General features: G+C 43.0%; 1 protein-coding gene across 3 annotated transcripts in view; it reads right to left on the bottom strand.

Annotated features, from left to right (window-relative positions):
* Positions 1–21,651, bottom strand: part of NUDCD1 (NudC domain containing 1) — a 59,437-nt gene that overhangs the window by 9,279 nt on the left and 28,507 nt on the right. For all 3 annotated transcript variants that reach the window (XM_028736277.2, XM_028736275.2, XM_077932767.1), the window contains exons 7-8: positions 19,301–19,445; positions 5,568–5,693 (exon numbers count right to left, since the gene is read on the bottom strand). In XM_028736277.2, coding sequence (XP_028592110.2) covers positions 5,568–5,693; positions 19,301–19,445 — 271 coding nt within the window. The remainder of the gene's footprint in view (positions 1–5,567; positions 5,694–19,300; positions 19,446–21,651) is intronic.

Here is a 21,651-nt window from a genome sequence, read left to right as displayed (position 1 = left end):
TACCAAATAGTTTGTAAACAGGGCTGTTCTTAAACTGAGGTACCACTGTACCTACATTGGCTCCCAGTCCATTTCCAAGCACAATTCAAAGTGTTGGTGCTGACCTTTAAAGCCCTAAATGGCCTCGGTCCAGTATACTTGAAGGAGCGTCTCCACTCCCACCATTCAGCCCAGACACTGAGGTCCAGCGCCGAGGGTCTTCTGGCGGTTCCCTTGCTGCGAGAAGCAAAGTTACAGGGAACCAGGCAGAGGGCCTTCTGGGTGGTGAGGTCCACCCTGTGGAACATCCTCCTATCATGTCAAGGAAATAAACAACGATCTGAATTTTCAAAGACATTTGAAGGCAGCCCTGTTTAGGGAAGTGTTTAATGTTTGATGTTTTATAGCTTTAGTAGTAGTAGTAGTAGTAGTAGTAGTAGTAGTAGTATTCTGGGAGCCGCCCAGAGTGGCTGAGGAAACCCAACCAGATGGGTGGGGTATAAATAAATTATTATTATTATTACAATGACTCTGAAATTTGTTCTGCACTGTAAGCGAATAACTGTGACCCTCCAGGTGTTGGTGGATTACAAGACATACTATTCTTGACCACCTCTCCTCACCTTATCGTGCAACAGATTGAAAGCCAGGTTCTTCTCCACAACCATGACTGCCCAAGCAATTTCTGCACAAGTAACAGCACCATACAACTGAGCCTAGTCAAAGACTGCCTTGGTTCATGTGTTCAATGTACATTATGGATGTAGGAACTTGGACCCAGATGGGCAAGAGATCGCAGAATATTGTGGAGCGGGGAGAGAATCTGCATCAAGGGATGGTAGAAAAAGAGATCCCTCTCCCTCATCAACAGACAGGAGAGAAGAGTTGCTTGCTTTGAAATGTATCAGCCAAAAATTAGCTAAAGGCACCTAGTTACCCAGTAATTTTAAAATACAGAAAAGCCCTGCAAGGCAGAAAGGACAAGCTTACTGATATTCTAAACTAGTCTGCAAAAAAATAATTACAGTTTCCAAGATGGCAATTATTTTTGAGGCACAAAAAGAAAATAGAAGCAGTCGATACCAACCCATTGATTACTAGGAAAAGCAGAAAAGAACATAAAGAGACACTAATGACAGCTATTTCCCTTCATCTCTGACAAAAGAGATGTATCGGTTGTGGATATTTTTTTGGCCAGACAAGATGAATTCACATTACAGTAGTCCTGTGCCTCAAAAAAGCACTGGTTACATTACCTTGCATGCAAAGGTACACACCCAAACAAGATAATGCTATTTAGCATGTTGATTAGATTCAGCCACGCCTATATTCTAGAGGCAAAAATAATGTGCACCTCTGTTTTTATATAGAAAGAATACATTTAATTGTTAATTAACATCAATAGTAGCTGACAACAGCTAACTGAACTTTTCTGTCTGTGCAGGAACCCTGCACCAGGAATCCATGTCTGAATCACATTAGAAGTTTCCAAATTCACTGATGCTCTCGAGAGCAGTCAATTTCAAAGTAAAATGCAGACTGCTTTGAGCAGCGGCTGCCTCTGTGCAACAACTATGCATAATGCCCGACATTCAGGGCTGTTCTTGGATTCAAGCAGCATTCAAAGCATGGGCAGCTAATGCAGACGATCCGAGCTTGGATAAGCCTTGGGGTGGCAAATCTTCATGCAGCACGTCTATCTGCTAAAGTTGACTATTTGTAATGCCGTTTCCAAACGTCAACTTTTATCGGGCAGAATGAGCTGCGTAGACACCTAGAAAAATTGAGGCAAGGGGCGACTGCGATGAAGAGCTGGGGCCCGTAACAAGACCTGGCTGCCGATGCTTAAAATGGAAAAACAAAACAAAAACACACAAGTGAGGCGGGAAGAAGGTACAGAGGAACTTTGAAACGAAGCCCACCAAGATAAGCTGCATTGTCAAGCTTCTGGCAGTTTGTGATTGATGAGCTATCAGCTGCTTGGTTTGGCTTCTCAGGTGCTTGAGAATGCCCTTGGTTTTGCAGGCCCAGGCAGACAGCAGACACAGGGTGTCTAATTGACCCTTTCCAGGGCTTCCATAGATGACTGGCAAGTTGCAAGATGTGAAAGCTTATTTTAAAGCAATGCTCTAGAGCAGGGGTGGTCAACTCCCAAGAGACTGCGATCTACTCGCAGAGTTGAAAACTAGCAGTGATCTATCCCCTTTTTGGGGGTTCAGGTCAAAGTTGCTGAGTTTTTTTTTAGGAAGGAGGAAGGCCCATTTTGGGGTTGGGTCAAAGTTGTTGAGTTTTTTTAGGGAGGAGGTAAAATGTTGAGGGTTTTTTAGGGGAGCCACAATTGTTCAGCTTCTTTGGGGGGAGCCAATGATCTACCGCAGACGTTGAGTGATCTACCGGTAGATCACGATCTACCTGTTGGACATGCCTGCTCTAGAGGGAGGCAAAAGGAGCTGAGCGGCACCTGATCTCAGACAACCAATCTCTATGGGGATGCTGTTCCAAATACTATATACGCCCTCCAAGTGGCAAATGGACACACAGAAACAAAAGCAAATGAAATTGAAAGGGGGAAAAAACACCACCCCAATCACAGAAGTAAGAAAAAGTAAAAGAACCTTTTGTGGGCTTGAGCTTTGGGGGTGGGGTGGGGAACGACAACGACGACACAAAAACAAACAAGGGCTAGAAAAATTCAAGCACACTTCTAGCCACTTTTGGCCACAATGACTACAAAAAGAAGCAGCATGATTAAGCAGAGCATTACTTCCAGTTGCTAGATGATACAGGCAAACAGGAAGTTATATTCATTGTATGTTGCTCATCAGTGTCTGGATGGCCAACAGAGTGCTGGATTAAATAATCTCTGGTCTGATCTAGCAAGACAAACATTGTGCTTATTTCTCACATGCATTTATCATCCCATACCAGAAAGATGTTTAAGTTCTGCCATGTCTTTGGGTGGAAGATAGATCAGCTTGAAGAATGCAAATTATTCAGGCTAACACTGTAGTGCATGCTTTTTTATTTCTAGGGATTATTTCTGGAAGAAAAATGTGCATTTCGAAACCATACCAGACCCTGCTTAGCTTTGCAAATGTGTTAGCAGTTTTCTAGTTTTGTTCCTACTCTCCCCACAGCAAATGGCATAATTACATACCAGTGTCTTGCCCATCTAGTTTCAGAAGTAACCAACTGTATGCATCCTACTCGAAAGAAGCAAATGTGACAAACAGGCATTAAGTACAAAACCATTTGCGTTGAACTGTCTTCCTTAGTTGCCAACTGGTAATTATTTGATACAACTGCATAAAGGGGAGTTTGCCTTTCTCATGAACATGTATTCACTGCTTGTTATCTATGCTAGCACTCTTCTTTTGCTGTCACAGTTAAGTGATTTCTACAAGTTTTTTTGTTTTTTAAATAATGAATGGCAGCAACCTTTTGGCTTAGATGCAAACAAGATGAGCTGTTATCTTCACACGCAACAATTTAATAAAGGAGGAGAGAAAGTGCACTGAAAAAATAAAAAATAGAAGAACGATATTACAATGGACTATTATACAAAGAACTGTGAACATCAAATCTACTTTATTTATCAAATCTATTTTATTTAGAAAACTTTGAACCTAATAGTGCATGAAAGACTGATTAATTTCCTGAAAGCAGTACATCTCTAGAGTACTGGGGTGTAAAGGTGCACTACTTGTCCTGGACAAAAGGAGTCAAGAAAGAGAGCAGCTAAAGTGAATGAAAGACAGATAACTTGACTGGTTGAGCTCATATCTTGAGACTGGCAGTAAGCAGATAAATAATACTAATAAAGGGAAGATGCATGGCTCCATTGGCCAAGGCATAAAGTAGCAAATCCCAGAAAAGTAACAGCCCATAAAAATAAAGAATTGCTTTACTAGCTCTGAGAATTTTCAATCTTGGAGGAAGCAGTGGGGGGCATATGCCATATCCTGGCATGATGTAGGAGATAGTAAGTTTGTCAATGAGATCAAAAATATGACTTTGTCTCTCCTTAAGTTAGTGTTTGAAGTGATAACAGAAGAACTGATCCATGATATATACATTTTTTTTAAAAAAAACAGATTTGTATATCTAGCATCTGGAAATGGGATCTCGTCATCGGCGACTTCAAATGCTAAATCACTGCTAAAACTCGAAGATCAGCTAATAGCCATTCTGAATGCTTCCTACAAAGACTTGATGCAAAAGCTGTTTTAAGAAGTCCAGTGTGGAAACCTGTGCCATAAATTCAACCAATGAAATAAACATAAAGGGTTGGATGGAAGGTTAAGCTGATTCCCCTGTCTTCCTTCTCCATTAGGCTGCCCCAAATGCTCCACCAAATCAGGGGACCCTGCTGAATGGGGCAGCCTATAGTGAAAAGGGACAGATAAAACAGGTTGTGCCAGCCCCCAATTCTACAGCTGCTTTGACTTCTTCTATATATTTTTCACCCTGCTCACCCACCCAAGTCTCAGTAATTTAGACCAGATCAGCCTCCTCGTCCACAATCAGGATCATGGATGAGGGAGATCTTATTCAGAGCTGAGCTGACATTCAACAGCAGCAGGCCCCACAGCTGGCTGATAGGACAACCACAATTCCCCCAGATGGTGGGGTTGGCACATGGCACAGCCATTAAGTGCCTGTGCCATATGCCCTTTACCTGGTCTTCCATACCTGCCCCTACCCCAGGCTTCCTCAACCTCAGCCCTCCAGATGTTTTGAGACTACGGTTTCCAGCATCCCTGACCACTGGCCCTGCTAGCTAGGGATCATGGGAGTTGTAGGCCAAAAACATCTGGAGGGTGGAGATCGAGGAAGCCTGGCCTACCCTAAACCACTGCAAATGACCCCCCTGCTCTCTCCAGCTCCTGCCCTCCCAGGCACATCTCCCCTCCAATCATCACCATCATCATCATCATCATCATCATCGTCATCATCATCATCACACATGCATCCATTATAAAGTTAATTGTAGCAGAGAAGCTGCCAGATGCATCAATACGACTTGTGCAGCAGTCAAGCTAGGAATAAGCTTTTTCGCCCTTCTCTCCCCTTTGCAGAGGGATGAAAGGCTTGGCCTCTCTCTCTCTCTCTCTCTCTCTCTCTCTCTCTCTCTCTCTCTCCTCTCTGTCTCTCCCATTCACCTCCCTGCCACAAACAGCACCAACCACTTTCAGGCCCCCATAAACCTACACGGAATGTGCAGTATATAAACTATGCAAATAAATAAATCTTCAGAATGGTAAGTTTTTCAAATCTTGTACACAGAAATAAAGAAAACTTACCAATATGCTTTACAAGGGAACAAAACATAGCAGCTAAGAGAGGACAATGCCACAAGCGCTTTTTAGTACTGCTTACACAAATTGCATGTACATTATGTTATTCTACAACACGTTATTCTACGTGTTGCGCCTGTTCAGAGATAGTCTTTCCTGATGAGTGGAGTCCAGCCCTGGCAGGTTGGTGGTGGAGGACTAATAATATCAGACCACAATGCAATCCAGTTCTCTGCTGGTAGGCAAGTAATTAAGAAATGCTTATTATCAAGATTATTATCTTATGCTTACCACATGGGTGACATTGAAGGTGTTACCATCAAATCTGCACAGACTGGTGCTGTCTTCGAGGAAAATGTCGCATTCTTCCAGCTCCTGGGCATTGCATGGAGGGTTCTCTTTGTTAGGGTCTGGATTCTAAATGAAAAATTAATATTATTTAGATTTTTAGGCATTCCAATGGCACATAAAGGTTACACTACTGAAAAATGGGTGAGTGGGAAAAATAGCCACACAGTAAAACTAATACGATAAATAGCCACTAATGCAATACAATATGTACTGTATCAAATATTTCAAAGGTAGTTCAGACAAGGTCTTCTTGAACTTTTGGAATAGGAGTGATTTCAAGGAACAAATGCAACATGGCAATCCTCCTTGGGCTGTACCATTTCATACCGTGGCTGAGACAGCAATTAATTCTTCACCAGTGTGAGCCAGTGTGGTGTAGTGGTTAAGAGCAGTAGTCTCGTAATCTGGGGAACCGGGTTCGTGTCTCCGCTCCTCCACATGCAGCTGCTGGGTGACCTTGGGCCAGTCACACTTCTCTGAAGTCTCTCAGCCCCACTCACCTCACAGAGTGTTTGTTGTGGGGGAGGAAGGGGGAGGAGAATGTTAGCCGCTTTGAGACTCCTGAAGGGGAGTGAAAGGCGGGATATCAAATCCAAACTCTTCTTCTTCTTCTTCAATCCCCATAAGGGACAGCTGCATATTCCTACATTACAGGAGGTTGGACTAGATCAGTGTTTCCCAACCTTGGGCCTCCAGCTGTTTTTGAACTACAATTCCCATCATCCCTGACCACTGGTCTTGCTAGCTAGGGATGATGGGAGTTGTAGTCCAAAAACAGCTGGAGGCCCAAGGTTGGGAAACACTGCACTAGATGATCCTCATGGTCCCTTCGAACTCTACAATTCTATGATTCTATCACAAGTTTCAAGGACACTGTTTTCACTATGGAGGCACTGAACACAAATGACCCAGTGCTCCCAGTGAATCTTTGAAATCACAACTGCTCAGAGTGGGAGGCTTCTACGACTTCTAGGGCTGACCATCTGTACAACGGAAAAACCACACGCACAGGCCCGACGCAAGGACAAGTAAGACGATAAAGCAAATTGCGTACAGGCAATTATTTACACTGCATTGTGTAAATAAGCAATACTGCCACAGGCAGAGGTCAAATCAACTGTAAAATGAATGAGGAATATAACAAATCGGCTTGAGAATTTTAAGTTGGGTTGGCATTTATATGCTCCAGCAATGCATTCACTTTGGAAGCTGACAAAAATGGGTAACAAGAAAAGCCAACATTTTAGTTTGTTCATGAACAGGCAAGATGAATAAAAATTAGTTCCCTGGAGTTGTTTGCAATTTGCCAGTTGCCATGCTACCCTTGACTGAATATTCAAGGGTCATGTAAACAAGCCAGGAATCTTCATTTTTAAGCACAGGAATGCCAGAAGGAAAACTATCCAGGTTTCATATGGACACCATATATTCTTTGTTCCTGCACTCAATTTGAGTGCCATTTTGATTTATTTATTTTTTTGGTAAATAGCATTGGAGAGCTTCTTGGGCCTATAAAGCAGAATGTAAGTATTATAAAGAAATACAAGTGATAAAAGAGGATATTGACTTACTGGGAAACTTGCATTTACTGGAAGAGGGCTTGCTGTGCCACTCTCAATTACTCCCAAGTGAAAACTGATTTCTCTGAAAGGGGATAAACACTTGACTGAGACTAGAAAGAGCAAATCAAAAGCTGAGAGCAGAATTTACTTTTATCCATATATGAATATTTTATATATATATCATTTAAAAATATGAAAGCGATTTAGTGTGTGTGTGTGTGTGTGTGTATAAAATCAGAGTTCATCAACTATCATGGAAAGATGTATTTTTAATTGCAGGCATAAGCCTGGTGGAATAGAATTTTTTTCAGGATGTGTTTGACAGTTTAAACAGAATTTGGAAGTTGTGCTTAGGAAAAGCAACACTATACCGTTTTCCTTATTATTTTAATACACTAGACTAGTTACTGGGATGCAGGGCCTCTGCTGAGAAATAATGCTCAGCAGCGCAGAAACCATTTGCCCTAGATTCATTGCTTTTAATTTACAAGACCAAACATTTTCCATGTCTAAATTTTTATGGTTCACAGAAGTGAAACCTTGGTCAAAGGTATTATGAATCCAACATTAGGTTTTTCTCTCCCCCCCCCCCCCCGAGTGAAACAATGTGAAAGATATGTAACAGATTTCAACTACAGTTTCCTAGATACAGTGGTACCTTGGGTTAAGTACTTAATTCGTTCCGGAGGTCCGTTGTTAACCTGAAACTGTTCTTAACCTGAAGCACCACTTTAGCTAATGGGGCCTCCTGCTGCTGCCGCACCGCCGGAGCACGATTTCTGTTCTCATCCTGAAGCAAAGTTCTTAACCTGAAGCACTATTTCTGGGTTAGCGGAGTCTGTAACCTGAAGCGTATGTAACCTGAAGCATATGTAACCCGAGGTACCACTGTAGTTATAAAGGCAAAAAAATATGAATCTGAGGTTCTTACATTGAAACTTCTGAAATGTTTTTAATATTAAAATCTTTGAAATTTAAATGACTCATTTGTTAAGGAAAACGCTCTTTAAAAAAAGAAGAAAAAGAAACCAGAATAGGAAAGCAGCAGATTTCATTGTCAATAAAGCAGCACGACTAGATTAAAGGTCAAATTCCAACAGACGTAGCTTGACAACCTAATCAGCTTTTACCAATCTATTGCTATCCAGATATTTTGGAGGACAACTCCTATCAACCCTAGCAGGCATGACTCTGTCATCTCAAACATCTGAAGGGCACCAGGTTGGCAAAGGCTGAGCTAAACTTTATCTTCACAGTATGCTTGGGATCTTAAATAGGCTTGGTAAGGTAAAGGTAAAGGGACCCCTGACCATTAGGTCCAGTCATGACTGACTCTGGGGTTGCGGTGCTCATCTTGCTTTATTGGCCGAGGGAGCCGGCGTACAGCTTCCGGGTCATGTGGCCAGCATGACTAAGCCACTTCTGGCGAACCAGAGCAGTGCATGGAAACACCGTTTACCTTCCCGCCGGAGCAGCCAGAGCAGCGCACGGAAACATCGTTTACCTTCCCGCCTATTTATCTAATTGCACTTTGACGTGCTTTCAAACTGCTAGATTGGTAGGAGCTGGGACAGAGCAACAGGAGCTCATCCCATCACGGGGATTCGAACTGCCGACCTTCTGATCGGCAAGTCCTAGGCTCTGTGGTTTAACCCACAGTGCCACCTGCGTCCCTATAATAGGGTTGGTAAACAAGGTTAAAAACTAACCAAGGCTTGTTAAGTATTATGCCTGCACCATGTCTGAATAATTACTCTGAAAGGTGCATTTGTTTTTCCACCGGGCTAATCAATCTATTTAAAGATTCTTGCTTTCAAGGATTATCACCATAGTGGATGTCAATCATCACAGGCTTCTTCAGAGCTAGGATGAGGGATTCTTTCATAACCAAGATATGAAACAGAATTTTATCGTAGTTCCACCACTGTGCTGAAACCTGAGATAACGCACCACGATGCATGGAACCTTGAGAGGATGCTGCCTCCGGCCGTAACCAAAGTACACACTCAAAACCTGGGATCAGAAAAGTTCACTCTGTAAAGTCCAGAGCAAGGTGGGGTGTTTAGGAAATTATTATGAAGGTTAGGACTGAAAATGAAGGGGATTTGAGTGACTTGAGCACAGGGAGCAGCATTTAATCCTATTGATTATAAGACTTCAGGAGCAGCTGACGCAATGAGGCAATGACACCTTCTCAACAGCGGCATCGCAGCATCATATTCTCTGCATTTTCTCTTGGTAACTTTTAAATGATTCTTCAGGTGCAGAGAGTCCTGCAATCCAAGTCAAAGCATGCTTGGTCCTAAGTAGGTCATACAAAGTTATTGGGACTTCCTAAAACACAAACGGGACGTGGGTGGCGCTGTGGGTTAAAGCCTCAGCGCCTAGGACTTGCTGATCGAAAGGTTGGCGGTTCGAATCCCCGCGGCGGGGTGTGCTCCCGTTGCTCGGTCCCAGCGCCTGCCAACCTAGCAGTTCGAAAGCACCCCCGGGTGCAAGTAGATAAATAGGGACCGCTTACTAGCGGGAAGGTAAACGGCGTTCCGTGTACTGCGCTGGCTCGCCAGATGCAGCTTGTCACGCTGGCCACGTGACCCGGAAATGTCTCCGGACAGCGCTGGCCCCCGGCCTCTTAAGTGAGATGGGCGCACAACCCTAGAGTCTGTCAAGACTGGTCCGTATGGGCAGGGGTACCTTTACCTTTTTAAAACACAAACAGATCTTGAACAGAATTGCAGCAATTGCATATATAGACTTGGGGTTTGGGAGTGGGTTTTTTTGGGTGGAGGGATACTGAAACAAATGCATATTATAAGTTAAGAGAGTGAACAAAAGCATAGATCTGACATTTCACATTTTAGCTGTTTAATGGTCTTATTATTGTGAACTTTTTAATTGTTCTCCAGGTACAGTAAGTGCAGCACAAAATGAAATAAATGGTGCACCGCATTTAAAAATATGATTCACTATTAATTTGTTTCTAAGTGAAAAAGTTAACACATATTTAATTGATGGCAGTTCTGTACCATTCTCACAAACAAAACAATTTTAATTATAGTGGTAGCTTGGGTTACAGACGCCTCAGGTTACAGACTCCGCTAACCCAGAAATAGTACCTCAGGTTAAGAACTTTGTTCAGGATGAGAACAGAAACCGCGTGGCGGCAGCGGGAGGCCCCATTAGCTAAAGTGGTACCTCAGGTTAAGAACAGTTTCAGGTTAAGAATGGATCTCCAGAACGAATTAAGTTCTGAACCCAAGGTACCACTGTACAGTATGCTTTTTGTTCTGAAAACACGCACACACACACTAATTCCTGCAGTGTTTACTGCTACTAACATTGTATTCCAGCAGGCAATATGCAGAAATATTTCTAGGATTTAAAGTTTTAAAATTTCCTTGTAAGCTATTTAAACAGTAACAGTCCAAAGAATTTTTTCGGGTACAAATCATCCTCAAGAGGACATTTCCCCATACCATTTATTGTTTCATCTGGCTTCATTTCATTTTTCTTTTGGTGGGGCTGCGATTTCAAAGCCCAAAAACAACCGTGTGAAGTTCTCCTTCCCACCCCTATCTTCTTGGTAGGTAGTTAGTATGTGTGGGGGTGGCATTGGTGATGGAGACAATAATGGCTGGCTAATTTCAGCTGACTGGGCCCAGTTTTAAACACATAATTCTTAATCAGTCTATTTGTTACAAAATCAAGGCCTGTACAGATTCCTCCAGTATGATAATGCCTGCCACTAATGTGATACAATTATGCGAAAGAGTATTTTAAGAAAAAAGTGGCTTGTCTAATTATTCCCTTGCTGACGGGTATGAAAAGTTGCTTTGTGCAACCTAATGAGGTACGTTTCTTGCCATGCATTTGATTTGTGAATGAACTAGGCAAATTTTCCACTCTTTAAAATATAATAAAGGTAATATATCTTCTTTACCAAGAATTTTTTTGCAGGTACAACAGTTTGCTTTTTTTAGATTATTATTAAAAATATCTGTAGATAGCCTAACATCCAAAAAACCTTGAAGCGGTGTACAAAAGGATCATATATATATACAATGACAACAGCCAAAATAAAAACTGCTGCTGGAGGCATTGTAATGGTATCAGCTCCATGATCTGCCCAGAAGGAGAACTGGGAGGATCAGAAGTGTTAGGGCACTGTGGCGGTGAAGGAAGAAACATTCAACCAGCCAGAGGCCCAAAGGGCAGCTAGTGGAGCATCAATAGCAGGTCCCAAGAAGGGAAATTTTGGAGAACAGGTTAAGTGGAGCAGCCCAGTGAACAGAACCAAGCAGGTGAGGGAGATTGGATACAGAGGGAAAGTGAAGGCAGCAGAGAGAAACAGACAGAGAAGGAAAAGGCAGCACAGAAGGGGAAGGCAGGCAAGTGTTGCCTCAAAAGCAGGCATAAGCAAACTGGGCCCTCCAGTTGTTTTGAGACTAGAATTCCCATCATCCCTGACAACTGGTCCTGTTAGCTAGGGATGATGGGAGTTGTAGTCCCAAAACATCTGGAGGGCCAAGTTTGCCTATGCCTGCTCAAATGTGTTGCCTCAGTATATGTGAAGGAGCGTCTCCACTCTCATCATTCAGACCAGACACCGAGGTCCGGCACTGAGTGTTGGTGTAAAGCAGAGTTCAGTGCCCAGCGGAAGGATGAGGAGTACGTACTACATACTCTATATTGCTTTATTTACAGTTCAAAGCTGGTATATTACAGAAAGACATCTTGCCTCTGCCGGAGCAGAAAATGCATCCTCTCTCCTCGACAGCTCGGAGAGAATCACACAGTGAAAAACAGGAAACCAGTGTACGTCACATCCAGTCTCCCTTTCCCGTGAGAAACTCCAACAGTACAGACTGTGGAATGTAAACACCTGTCTCGTGACAAGCCCTTTCGCTGCACAGTGAAGGAAAGCAGAAACCAACATCCTCCCCCTTTCTGTGAACATCACTGGGCAGCGTGTTCGTACAATATCAGTACAAACCCAACTTCTGCACATAGGTACAGTGTTGATCCCTTGATACAACCTTGGACAATACATCAGCAGGAATTTCATTACCTGGCATATAGGACACCGTTACGAGTCCCTTCTGAATACATTCCCTAGCATGCTGCAACTTTAATTGCAAGTGCTTCGTGCTTTGCTTACAACCTTCAGACTTCAGCAAAGCCAAACATGCTTTGTTGTCCTGGTAAACCTGGATTGGACATTTGACAGGAATTTTCATATCTTTGCACAATTGTATCAACCATTCACAATCCTTAAGTGAATAAGACAGTGCATTCAGTTCAGCTTCACAAGTACTTAAGCTAACTGTTGTTTGCTTCTTGCATGACCAATCAAACAGACCCTGATTGTACATGTAGCAAACTCCAGACGTACTTTTCCTGTCTGCAGTGTCACTTCCAAAACTTGCATCTGCAAATATCTCAAGACCACCAGACTTCTGATTGTTAAATCTCAGTCTGTAATGCATAGTGCCTTTCAAATACCGCGCTATGCGTTTCAGAGCTTTCCAATCCTTGACACTAGGATTGTTGACTTGTCTGCTTAGCAAATTACAGCTAACAGCAATGTCTGGTCTTGAACATCTGGCAATGAAGTTTAGCTTGCCTAGCACACTTCTGTACAGTGTAGTGTCAGAAAATGCTTCTTCAGTGTCATCTACCTGATAACCTGTTGTCATCGGTGTGTCTACAGGGTTAGCATCCATCAGGTTTAGTTTGCCTAACACATCAGCAATTTTCCGTGACTGGTGTACTAGAATGTTACCATCTTGATTTCTCTCTATTTCCAGAGATAGGTAGTTGTTTACCTCACCAAGATCTTTCATGTCAAAGTGCTCTTTCAGTTGAGCTAGGGCGTTATTGTACATTGCGACATCTTTCCAAAAGAATAATAAATCATCAACATAAAACAAACAGTACAGTTTCTTTTGCCCCTCCTCTTTGACAAATACACATGGATCAGCTTTCCCTTGCTTAAAACCTAGAGAAAACAATACTTCAGTGAGTTTTGTGTGCCAACACCGTGCACTTTGTTTGAGACCATAAAGGGATTTCTTCAGAGCACAAACAAATCCCTGTTTTACCTGTACGCCATCAGGTGGAAGCATATAAAGTGATTCATCTAGAGATCCGTACAGAAAAGCTGTATTAATATCATGGTGACTAATGTGTAGATTTTGCTCTGCAGCTAGCTTAAGCATAAGCCTAATGCTTTCATACCTCACTGTGGGTGAGTAGGTCTCGTGATAGTCTTCACCTGGTACCTGTGCAAAACCTCTGGCTACCAATCTGGCTTTGTGTCTGACTATCTTGCCATTTTGATCTGTCTTCGCTTTGAAGACCCATTTGCTTCCAAGCAGTTTCATTCCTGGAACTACTGGAACTAGCTCCCATGTTTTGTTCCTTTCCAAGGAATCAAGCTCAGCCTTCATGGCATTTAACCATGGCTCAGCTTCCTTTGAATCCAAACCCTGGATTTCTTGGAAACTTGAAGGTTCAAATACCTTCTTGGAGCTTTTAACGGCTGTTACTGCTATCGTAGCAAACTCATCAGCAAATCTCTTTGGAGGTTTGCCTTTTGTGGCTCTCTGTGACCTACGAATTAGCCTTAAGTCTTCAACACTCTCCTCTTCCTTCTTAGGAGAAAAACGTCCTATTGTGAACAATGGTTCCTCCAATTCTTGATCAGAGCTTTCAGAGGGTCGCATAGAGGCTTTCGCACTCTTGAAATCCTCTGAATCACCTGATTCAGTTTCAGATTCAGACTCAGAACCTTCATCAGTGGGTGTGGGTTGTTGTGGTTGCTTTTGACTATCCTCAGTCTCATCACCGTCATCAGGATAACATTGGAAAATTCCCACATTCTCCCCCCACTTTGCATTGTACTCAACACTTCTCGTGAGCTTAATTGTCTTAGAGTCAGTCATCATTATTCTGTAAGACCCTTTCTGATAACCTAGAAAGATACCATGCAAACCACGCTTGTCTAACTTGGAGTTTTGTGGTGAATGAACCCACATGTCAGAACCAAATATTTTCATGTGTTTGATGTAAGGCTTCTTGCCAAACATCTTCTCATAGGGGGTACAACCAATCGCTGAAGATAACCTGCGATTGTAACTGTAAACAAAACACGAGAGAGATTCGGCCCAATAACTCTCTGGAAGATTGGCATCATGCAGCAAGGTTTTTAACCCTTGAAGCAATGTCTGATTTGCCCGTTCCGCAAGTCCATTCTGCCATGGCGAGCGAGGACTAGACAAATCGTGTTGAATTCCTTTCTCAGTCAGAAAAGCTTCAAACTGCTGAGAAGTGAATTCTCCCCCGCGATCACTGAAAAGAGTCTTTATCTTCTTACCATGCACAGTTTCCAACCAAGCACAGAATTCCTTGAACCTAGGAAAAGCCTCTGATTTCTGCTTGAGATTGTACACAAAAATATATCTCGAAAATGCGTCAATGAGAACCATGAAGTACCTATTTCCACCCAAAGAGGGCGATAGTGGTCCAACCAAATCAGCATGAACAATTTGGTATGGTTCCGTAGCTTGCCTACTAGATACCTTACCTTTCGCAGCCATTTTCACCTTGTTTGCTGCGCATGCTTTGCACTTCATGTGGTACCTGCAGGGTTTAATAGTCATACCTTCAACCAAGGCAGGCATTTTAGATACTGCCTCAAAATGCAAATGTCCAAATTTTCGATGAAAATCATGAATACATCCTGCATGCAAACTTTTGTTAGAACCTGCAATGCAACAAGTGTCATCCTGCACAACATCATCATAATACAAAACAAACAAACGATCAACATATTCAGCATGCAATACATAGTCATTTTTCTTTGTGATGATGCACTTCTTGTTCTTGAAGGACACGTCAATGTTCCGCTCAATTAGCTGTCCAACGCTGAGCAAGTTATGTTTGGAATCTGGCACGTAAAGGACATTCTGTATCGATAAGTCCAAACTTTGAAGAACAACAGTTCCGTAGCCTTTACTGGGAATAGTGTGGTCATCCGCCTGGTGAATCGCACCTTCCTGCGGTGTAAAAGACACAAACAGTCTTTTATCGTTGCACATGTGGTGGGTCGCCGCCGAATCAACAACGAAGAAAGATCTAGACTTCTTCTGGACCTCTGCAACCTTTGGAGTGAAGCGTGAAACCATAGCCTTGTGCTGCGTTGTCCTAGACACCGGACCTTTGCCTTTGCCTCGGCCTTTTCCACGCGATGAGCTTTCGCTGCGCTGCTCTGTCTTGGCCCTGGGATATCTGCATTCCCTCTTCATATGGCCTAGACGTCCACACGAGTAGCATTTCACTGCCTTCAAAGCTTTGGCGCCATCTGGTGGTTCCACTGCACTATGGGATGACGTCTGTGAAGACTCCCCCTTGCCCATGCAGCTAGCACCCCGGCGATCTGCTTCATTCTGAATCACGGCAGTAACAAAGTCCACTGTCAGCTGAGCTGTTGGCTGCACAGCAATCTGGGTTGCAACAGACTCCCAACCTGAACCCAAAGATTGTAGTATCATGAAAGAATACACAGCCTCTGGAAAGTTGAGTCCTCTCTGTTGCAGCTCATGTCTCAGATTTTGCATCTCCATCAGATGTAAACGCACATCTCCACCTTCTGCAAGAGCCATATTATGCAGCTTGTTGAAGTAAAACATAGTAGATCCAGCTTCTGTCCTTAAGTGAGCCTCTCTCAAAGAATCCCAAATTTCTCTGGCTGAGGTCTTATCACGCAATAGACAGAGCTCTTCTGGGGATACTATCAATGTAAGTGTTCCCCGTGCTTTGGAATCCTTAGCTTTCCATGCATCTGTAACTGGAGCTGGGGGGGTTTCTGTAATCACCTCAAACAAACCCTCTTTCCGCAGAACTGCCTCTGCATACAAAACCCAGTCCGCATAATTTTTCTTGTTGAGCTTAGGAATCCCACAAGCATCCTGAAGGGCCATCATGACTCTGGCATTAGCCTTCAGCGTCATATATGCTGCTTTAAATCTTGCTGCGTCACTGCTGCAGCTGCCTTATTCCAAAGGCGCTTTTAAAAGTTACTTTCGATTTCCCCAGCATAGTAACTTGTGCCTGGGAGCCTTTTGCCTGTTCCCGGCAAAACGGCTTTAAAAGTTCAAAGTCCAGCCATAAAGCCATTAACTAGAAGCTGGCAGGCTGCCCGGAGCAGTAGTACATACCTCATCAATCACTTTTACGCGCAGAGCAGATTCCAATCCGATCTGTCCCTCTGCATTCCGATCCTTTGCCGGCACTCCGATTCGACTTCTGGAGCCCATAACCACGTGTTGGTGTAAAGCAGAGTTCAGTGCCCAGCGGAAGGATGAGGAGTACGTACTACATACTCTATATTGCTTTATTTACAGTTCAAAGCTGGTATATTACAGAAAGACATCTTGCCTCTGCCGGAGCAGAAAATGCATCCTCTCTCCTCGACAGCTTGGAGAGAAACACACAGTGAAAAACAGGAAACCAGTGTACGTCACATCCAGTCTCCCTTTCCCGTGAGAAACTCCAACAGTACAGACTGTGGAATGTAAACACCTGTCTCGTGACAAGCCCTTTCGCTGCACAGTGAAGGAAAGCAGAAACCAACACTGAGGGCCTTCTGGCAGTTCCCTCACTGCAAGATGTGAGGTTACAGGGAACCAGGCAGAAGGCCTTCTCAAGTAGTGGCGCCCGTCCTGTGGAACACCCTTCCATCTGATGTCAAGGAAATAAACAACTACCTGACTTTTAGAAGAAATCTGAAGGCAGCTCCCATAATCCCTGACCACTTGTCCTGTTAGCTAGGGATAATGGGAGTTGTAGTCCCAAAACATTTGGAGGGTCAAGTTTGCCTATGCCTGCTTTTAGAAGACATCTGAAGGCAGCCCTGTATCAGGAACTTTTTAATGTCTGATGTTTTACAATTTACACTACAAGAGCCATAAGCATTATTTGCCAATTAGGTTACTGTGGCATAACCATACAGAGGGAATCATGTGATAACAGGAGCCCCAAACTCAGCATGAGTACAGTGGTCTCTGGAGACAAAAGACATCTTGGCATACTAAAGAACTCCAAGGCCTGTAGGCCTTGGGGTTGGGGCAAAAGATCCCACAATTATTTGAATCTTCCAGTGACTCGTAAGATAGAATAAAGTGCATGACCAACAGCTACTCTAGAAAGGTTTGGCTGAAAAGTCTTTAGCATGCAGCAAAAACGTAAGTGTGCCCACTGCAGGTGCTTCCACATAAAAGCTCATTCATGAAACACTGGCTATTATCAAGAAGAATCAAGTCTAGCTCAAAAGTTTGCACATTATTGTAGCACAAATAACGCACTACAGCATCTCAGTTGTTTCCAAGAATATTTTGAATCCTAGAAGATTAAGTTGAAACATTATAACAAATATGAAGATACATCTCAGACAAAAAGCATATTAAATAACAATTCCTATGAATTTGTAGCACATTATCAAACTTTCAGTCAAAATAAATAAAGATTTTTTTTAAAAAAACTACCCTTTATATGCATGCCTGTGGGTGAAGAGGGAATAGATTTGAAAACATGGGTGTTGGCTTTTCTTGTTCAAGTAACACCATGTACAGATTTCTGTTCCTGATGTACTTCCTAGACTCAGTTTCATAGATAAGCTATGTGTACCTGACCTCCTCCTGTGCCTCCCTGGATGAGGGAGAGACAGAGGAAGCACAATTAGTGCATGGAAATAAGGATCTTGGACAAAAAATGCCCCTATTATCAGCTGTGAAATATCGGAAGGCAGGCTATCTCAGTATCTTCTGAAGCTGTTGAAAAGAGCTTCAGCCCACAAAAGCTTAGCGTCACAAGGCATTTGTTAGCCTTTGAAAGGTGCCCTGGGACGCTACTCTAATCGCTGTGATAGCAGAGCCTAGAGCCTTGGAAATGGATGCTTTAAATTACTGTTGTCATCTCTCTCTCTTTTGAGGAAGTAAATAAACTACTGAAGAAAGTACCACCATCAAGGTAACAACTGAGCCATAATATGGTCAGCCACCACACAGCTCAACCACCTGCCTATACACAAGTCTTTCAACAGGGAAATCAGTGCAGGGTTCTCAGAGTTAAATACGTCTTAGAATCCATTGCTGTACTATACCACACTATCACCAATTCAGACATAGGCAGACGTGAGCCTTTACCAAGCGTTTACGGGTTGAACTAGATGCGGTAAGAAATGTGTTGGTGCTGCTGAAAACTGAAAGCTTCCCCAGCTTTGGCCATAACATATAATTAAGCAAATGGGTGCTGTCAAGTGTTCCCACCAGAACTCCACATTGTTGATCTGCCACTGGAGATTGGGGTAGGAAGCACAAAAATGACACCCACCCAAGGAGTGGGAACTCCATGTGGCATTGGAGTTTTTAGCAGTTTAACTGTTCATCATAACAACCTTGTCCTGGTTGCTCCAAGCATCAAGGTCAACAGTAGATGGGTGTTCAAGGGCCACATCCCGTGAACGTATACACATGCATACAAACACTCTCTCTCTCTCTCTTACACACACACACACACACACACACACACAATCTCTCCCCACTGGACTGAAGGACAGACCCAGGAGAGACAGCAGCACTCCTCCCAACCCACCAAACAGTTGTTCAGAGCTTTCAGGACGAAATCAGACAACTGCTAAACAAACCACCCACCATGAGTGTCAGCCAGTGTTGAATGTCTAGGGCAACCAGGGGCAGAGATTCCAGCTAGGAAGGGGCCCTGTCCCAGATTAGGAAATACACCAAGCCAAACCTCCCACAGGACCCCCACTTTACAGTAGAGAGAGGCAGAAAGGGGTGACTCTTCCTGTGTGCCTCCCCCCTGCTCCCCGTTGCAGCTGCAGTCCTCTCAGCCTTCAGCTAGTGAAATTTAGCAGCGGTCAGGGGCACTAGCAGAGGGCTGCAGGTTGTCCATCCACATGTGTGCTAGGTAGTAAGTTACATTGGCTTACGGGACTTGCTTCAGTGAGATTGACTTAAAGATTCTGCTGCAATTTGATAAGACTGATTTCCCTCTTAGAATCAAAAGAGTTCTCTTTGATCAGCACTTTACCATTTCATCAGAGGTTAGATGCATCAGACGCTCAGCTATTGTGGCACTCTTGGCTGGATCCATGACATATTCCCCCCGAGAGTCACCAACAATCAGTTCTGGCCACGAAGGTCCCACTTCCTTCTTAATCAGGGAAATCTCCAAGCTGCAAAGAGATGAAGAGATGAATATTGGTAAATTTGATGCGTGGGACAAAATTATCAGTATCAGGTAGTATCCAGCACTGAAGGAGTGGAAAGGCAGCTCATACTATATTTCCCTGTCCCTCCCCACCTACACACATGTACTTCCCCCACCTATGCCCCCAAAATCTTCATCAAAATCTAGATAGGGAACTTTGTGGGCTGCAGTGAAAGGGAGATTCACCTGAAATAAAACAGAGCAACATTGCACCACTTGCACAAGGTTCCTGATTTACATGGGAGAATTTGGAATTTATGCACAATGGTTTTGTTACTTCCATAGTAAAATGATTTTTGTCCCCAAGATGCCAAAGCAGTTTGACTTTAACGGGAAACCTGCAAGAGGCTCATGTACTAGCTAGCTAGAAAATTGTAGGAAAGCTTTTAAACTGACACTTGGAACCACGCATAATGAGTTAAAGGCAGTTCTCTCCATTCTATTCTGACCTCCTACTTCCAGCAATACTTGTAGATCTGTTTCCAAATTGTACATATAAGTTAGCTTGATATTATACCCTCCTCTGTCAGAATGTCATATGGCTGCCCCTTGGACCTTGCCAAAGTTGCTGAAATCCAGGGCTCAATGCAGCAAGCGGCCTTTTAATTTATAAAAATGGGGGAGGAGATATTCTCTAGATTGCATTCAGCAAAGAAGAGGAGTCATATAAACATAACAAATCTCCCATTTAGAGAGTTTGCCTCTCTAAATGTACTCTTACATGATAAATTCGTATTGTGGAACTCACAGGGAAGTAACTTGTTTAGTGCTGAAGAATTAATACTTCACTTTGGCACTTAATCACAAGCTAATAATTACTAAGCCACTCTGGCTTTATAAATTCATAATTTAGATTAGCCACTCATTCCTCCCTTCCCCATTATTAAAAGGTCGCTCCTCTTCTAAATATTTCATTAACTATCCAGTGAAAGCTGCACTGAAGGGGGGGGGGGAATTCAAATGGGTAAGACACAGATGTGGCAAGACTGGTGCTATTACTGAGATATTCCGGAGCAATTCCAAACCAGTTATGAAAACAAGATGAAAACAGATAATCAAATTGACCTCTCTCAGCCGGAGTTAGCTGCCCAAATGCCCCCAAGTTGAATTCCTTACACCTTCAGATCCTCCCCACTAAAAACCCTTTCCAGTCCCTTATTGCTTGTATCTGCATTCTAGACGAATTACTAAATATGAGAAATGAAGACAAGCTATCAAATCAGGCGCCTTGTTTCCATTAGTGGCCACCCTGATGATTCTAGCAGGCCCCAAAGCAATAGACTTCCTTTGCTGTTTGCCTCCATTAACTGGTATTCAGAGACGATGTCTCTGAACAAGGTATCCTAACGAGTTAGTGTCACTAAACTATTTCTTCTCCTTGGCTTATAACTGAAAGCTTTTCTTGTATAGGCTGCTGTTGCTGGGTTACTGGTTTTTTGGTTGGTGTCTTAATTTTATTGCATCAGACATATATCAACAGGTTCTTGTATTATGATTTCAATTGTATGCATGTTTCTAAACATATATTGGTTATTAACATAAAGCAACGCATATTTGCTACCAATGGAAGCCATATTCGGAAGGCTATTAGTTTTGAAGGGCAGTGTAACGTCTGTTACTTAAGCATGCAGTTGTACATACCACCAGACATCCAAGCCTTCCATAAGCGCTAACATTAATAAAGATTAATCAAGACACAGAAAAGTGAAGTGTACGCTCCTTGGAAAACCACCAGGCATACGCAACTGGGCTAGTTCAACAGTTTAAAATACAGTGGTACCTTGGGTTAAGAACTTAATTTGTTCTGGATGTCTGTTCTTAACCTGAAACTGTTCTTAACCTGAGGTACCACTTTAGCTAATGGGGCCTCCTGCTGCTGCGCCGCCACGCAATTTCTGTTCTCATCCTGAGGTAAAGTTATTAACCCGAGGTACTATTTCTGGCTTAGTGGAGTCTATAACCTGAAGCAACTGTAACCTGAAGCGTCTGTAACCCGAGGTACCACTGTATATATGAAATATCAAAATGATAAATACACACAATCTATTACAAAAACACCCTGATCAATTAACATAGTGGGGCCAGAGGTCACTAGTATTTGGCCTACCACTAGGGTGCTCTTCATCAATATCCTCCCTCAAACAACATACTCCCTTAACTGAACTGGCAAA

Source organism: Podarcis muralis, chromosome 8 (genome assembly GCF_964188315.1).
Source record: "Podarcis muralis chromosome 8, rPodMur119.hap1.1, whole genome shotgun sequence".
In the NCBI taxonomy this organism is placed as follows: domain Eukaryota; kingdom Metazoa; phylum Chordata; class Lepidosauria; order Squamata; family Lacertidae; genus Podarcis; species Podarcis muralis.
This window is presented reverse-complemented; position numbering and strand designations above follow the sequence as displayed.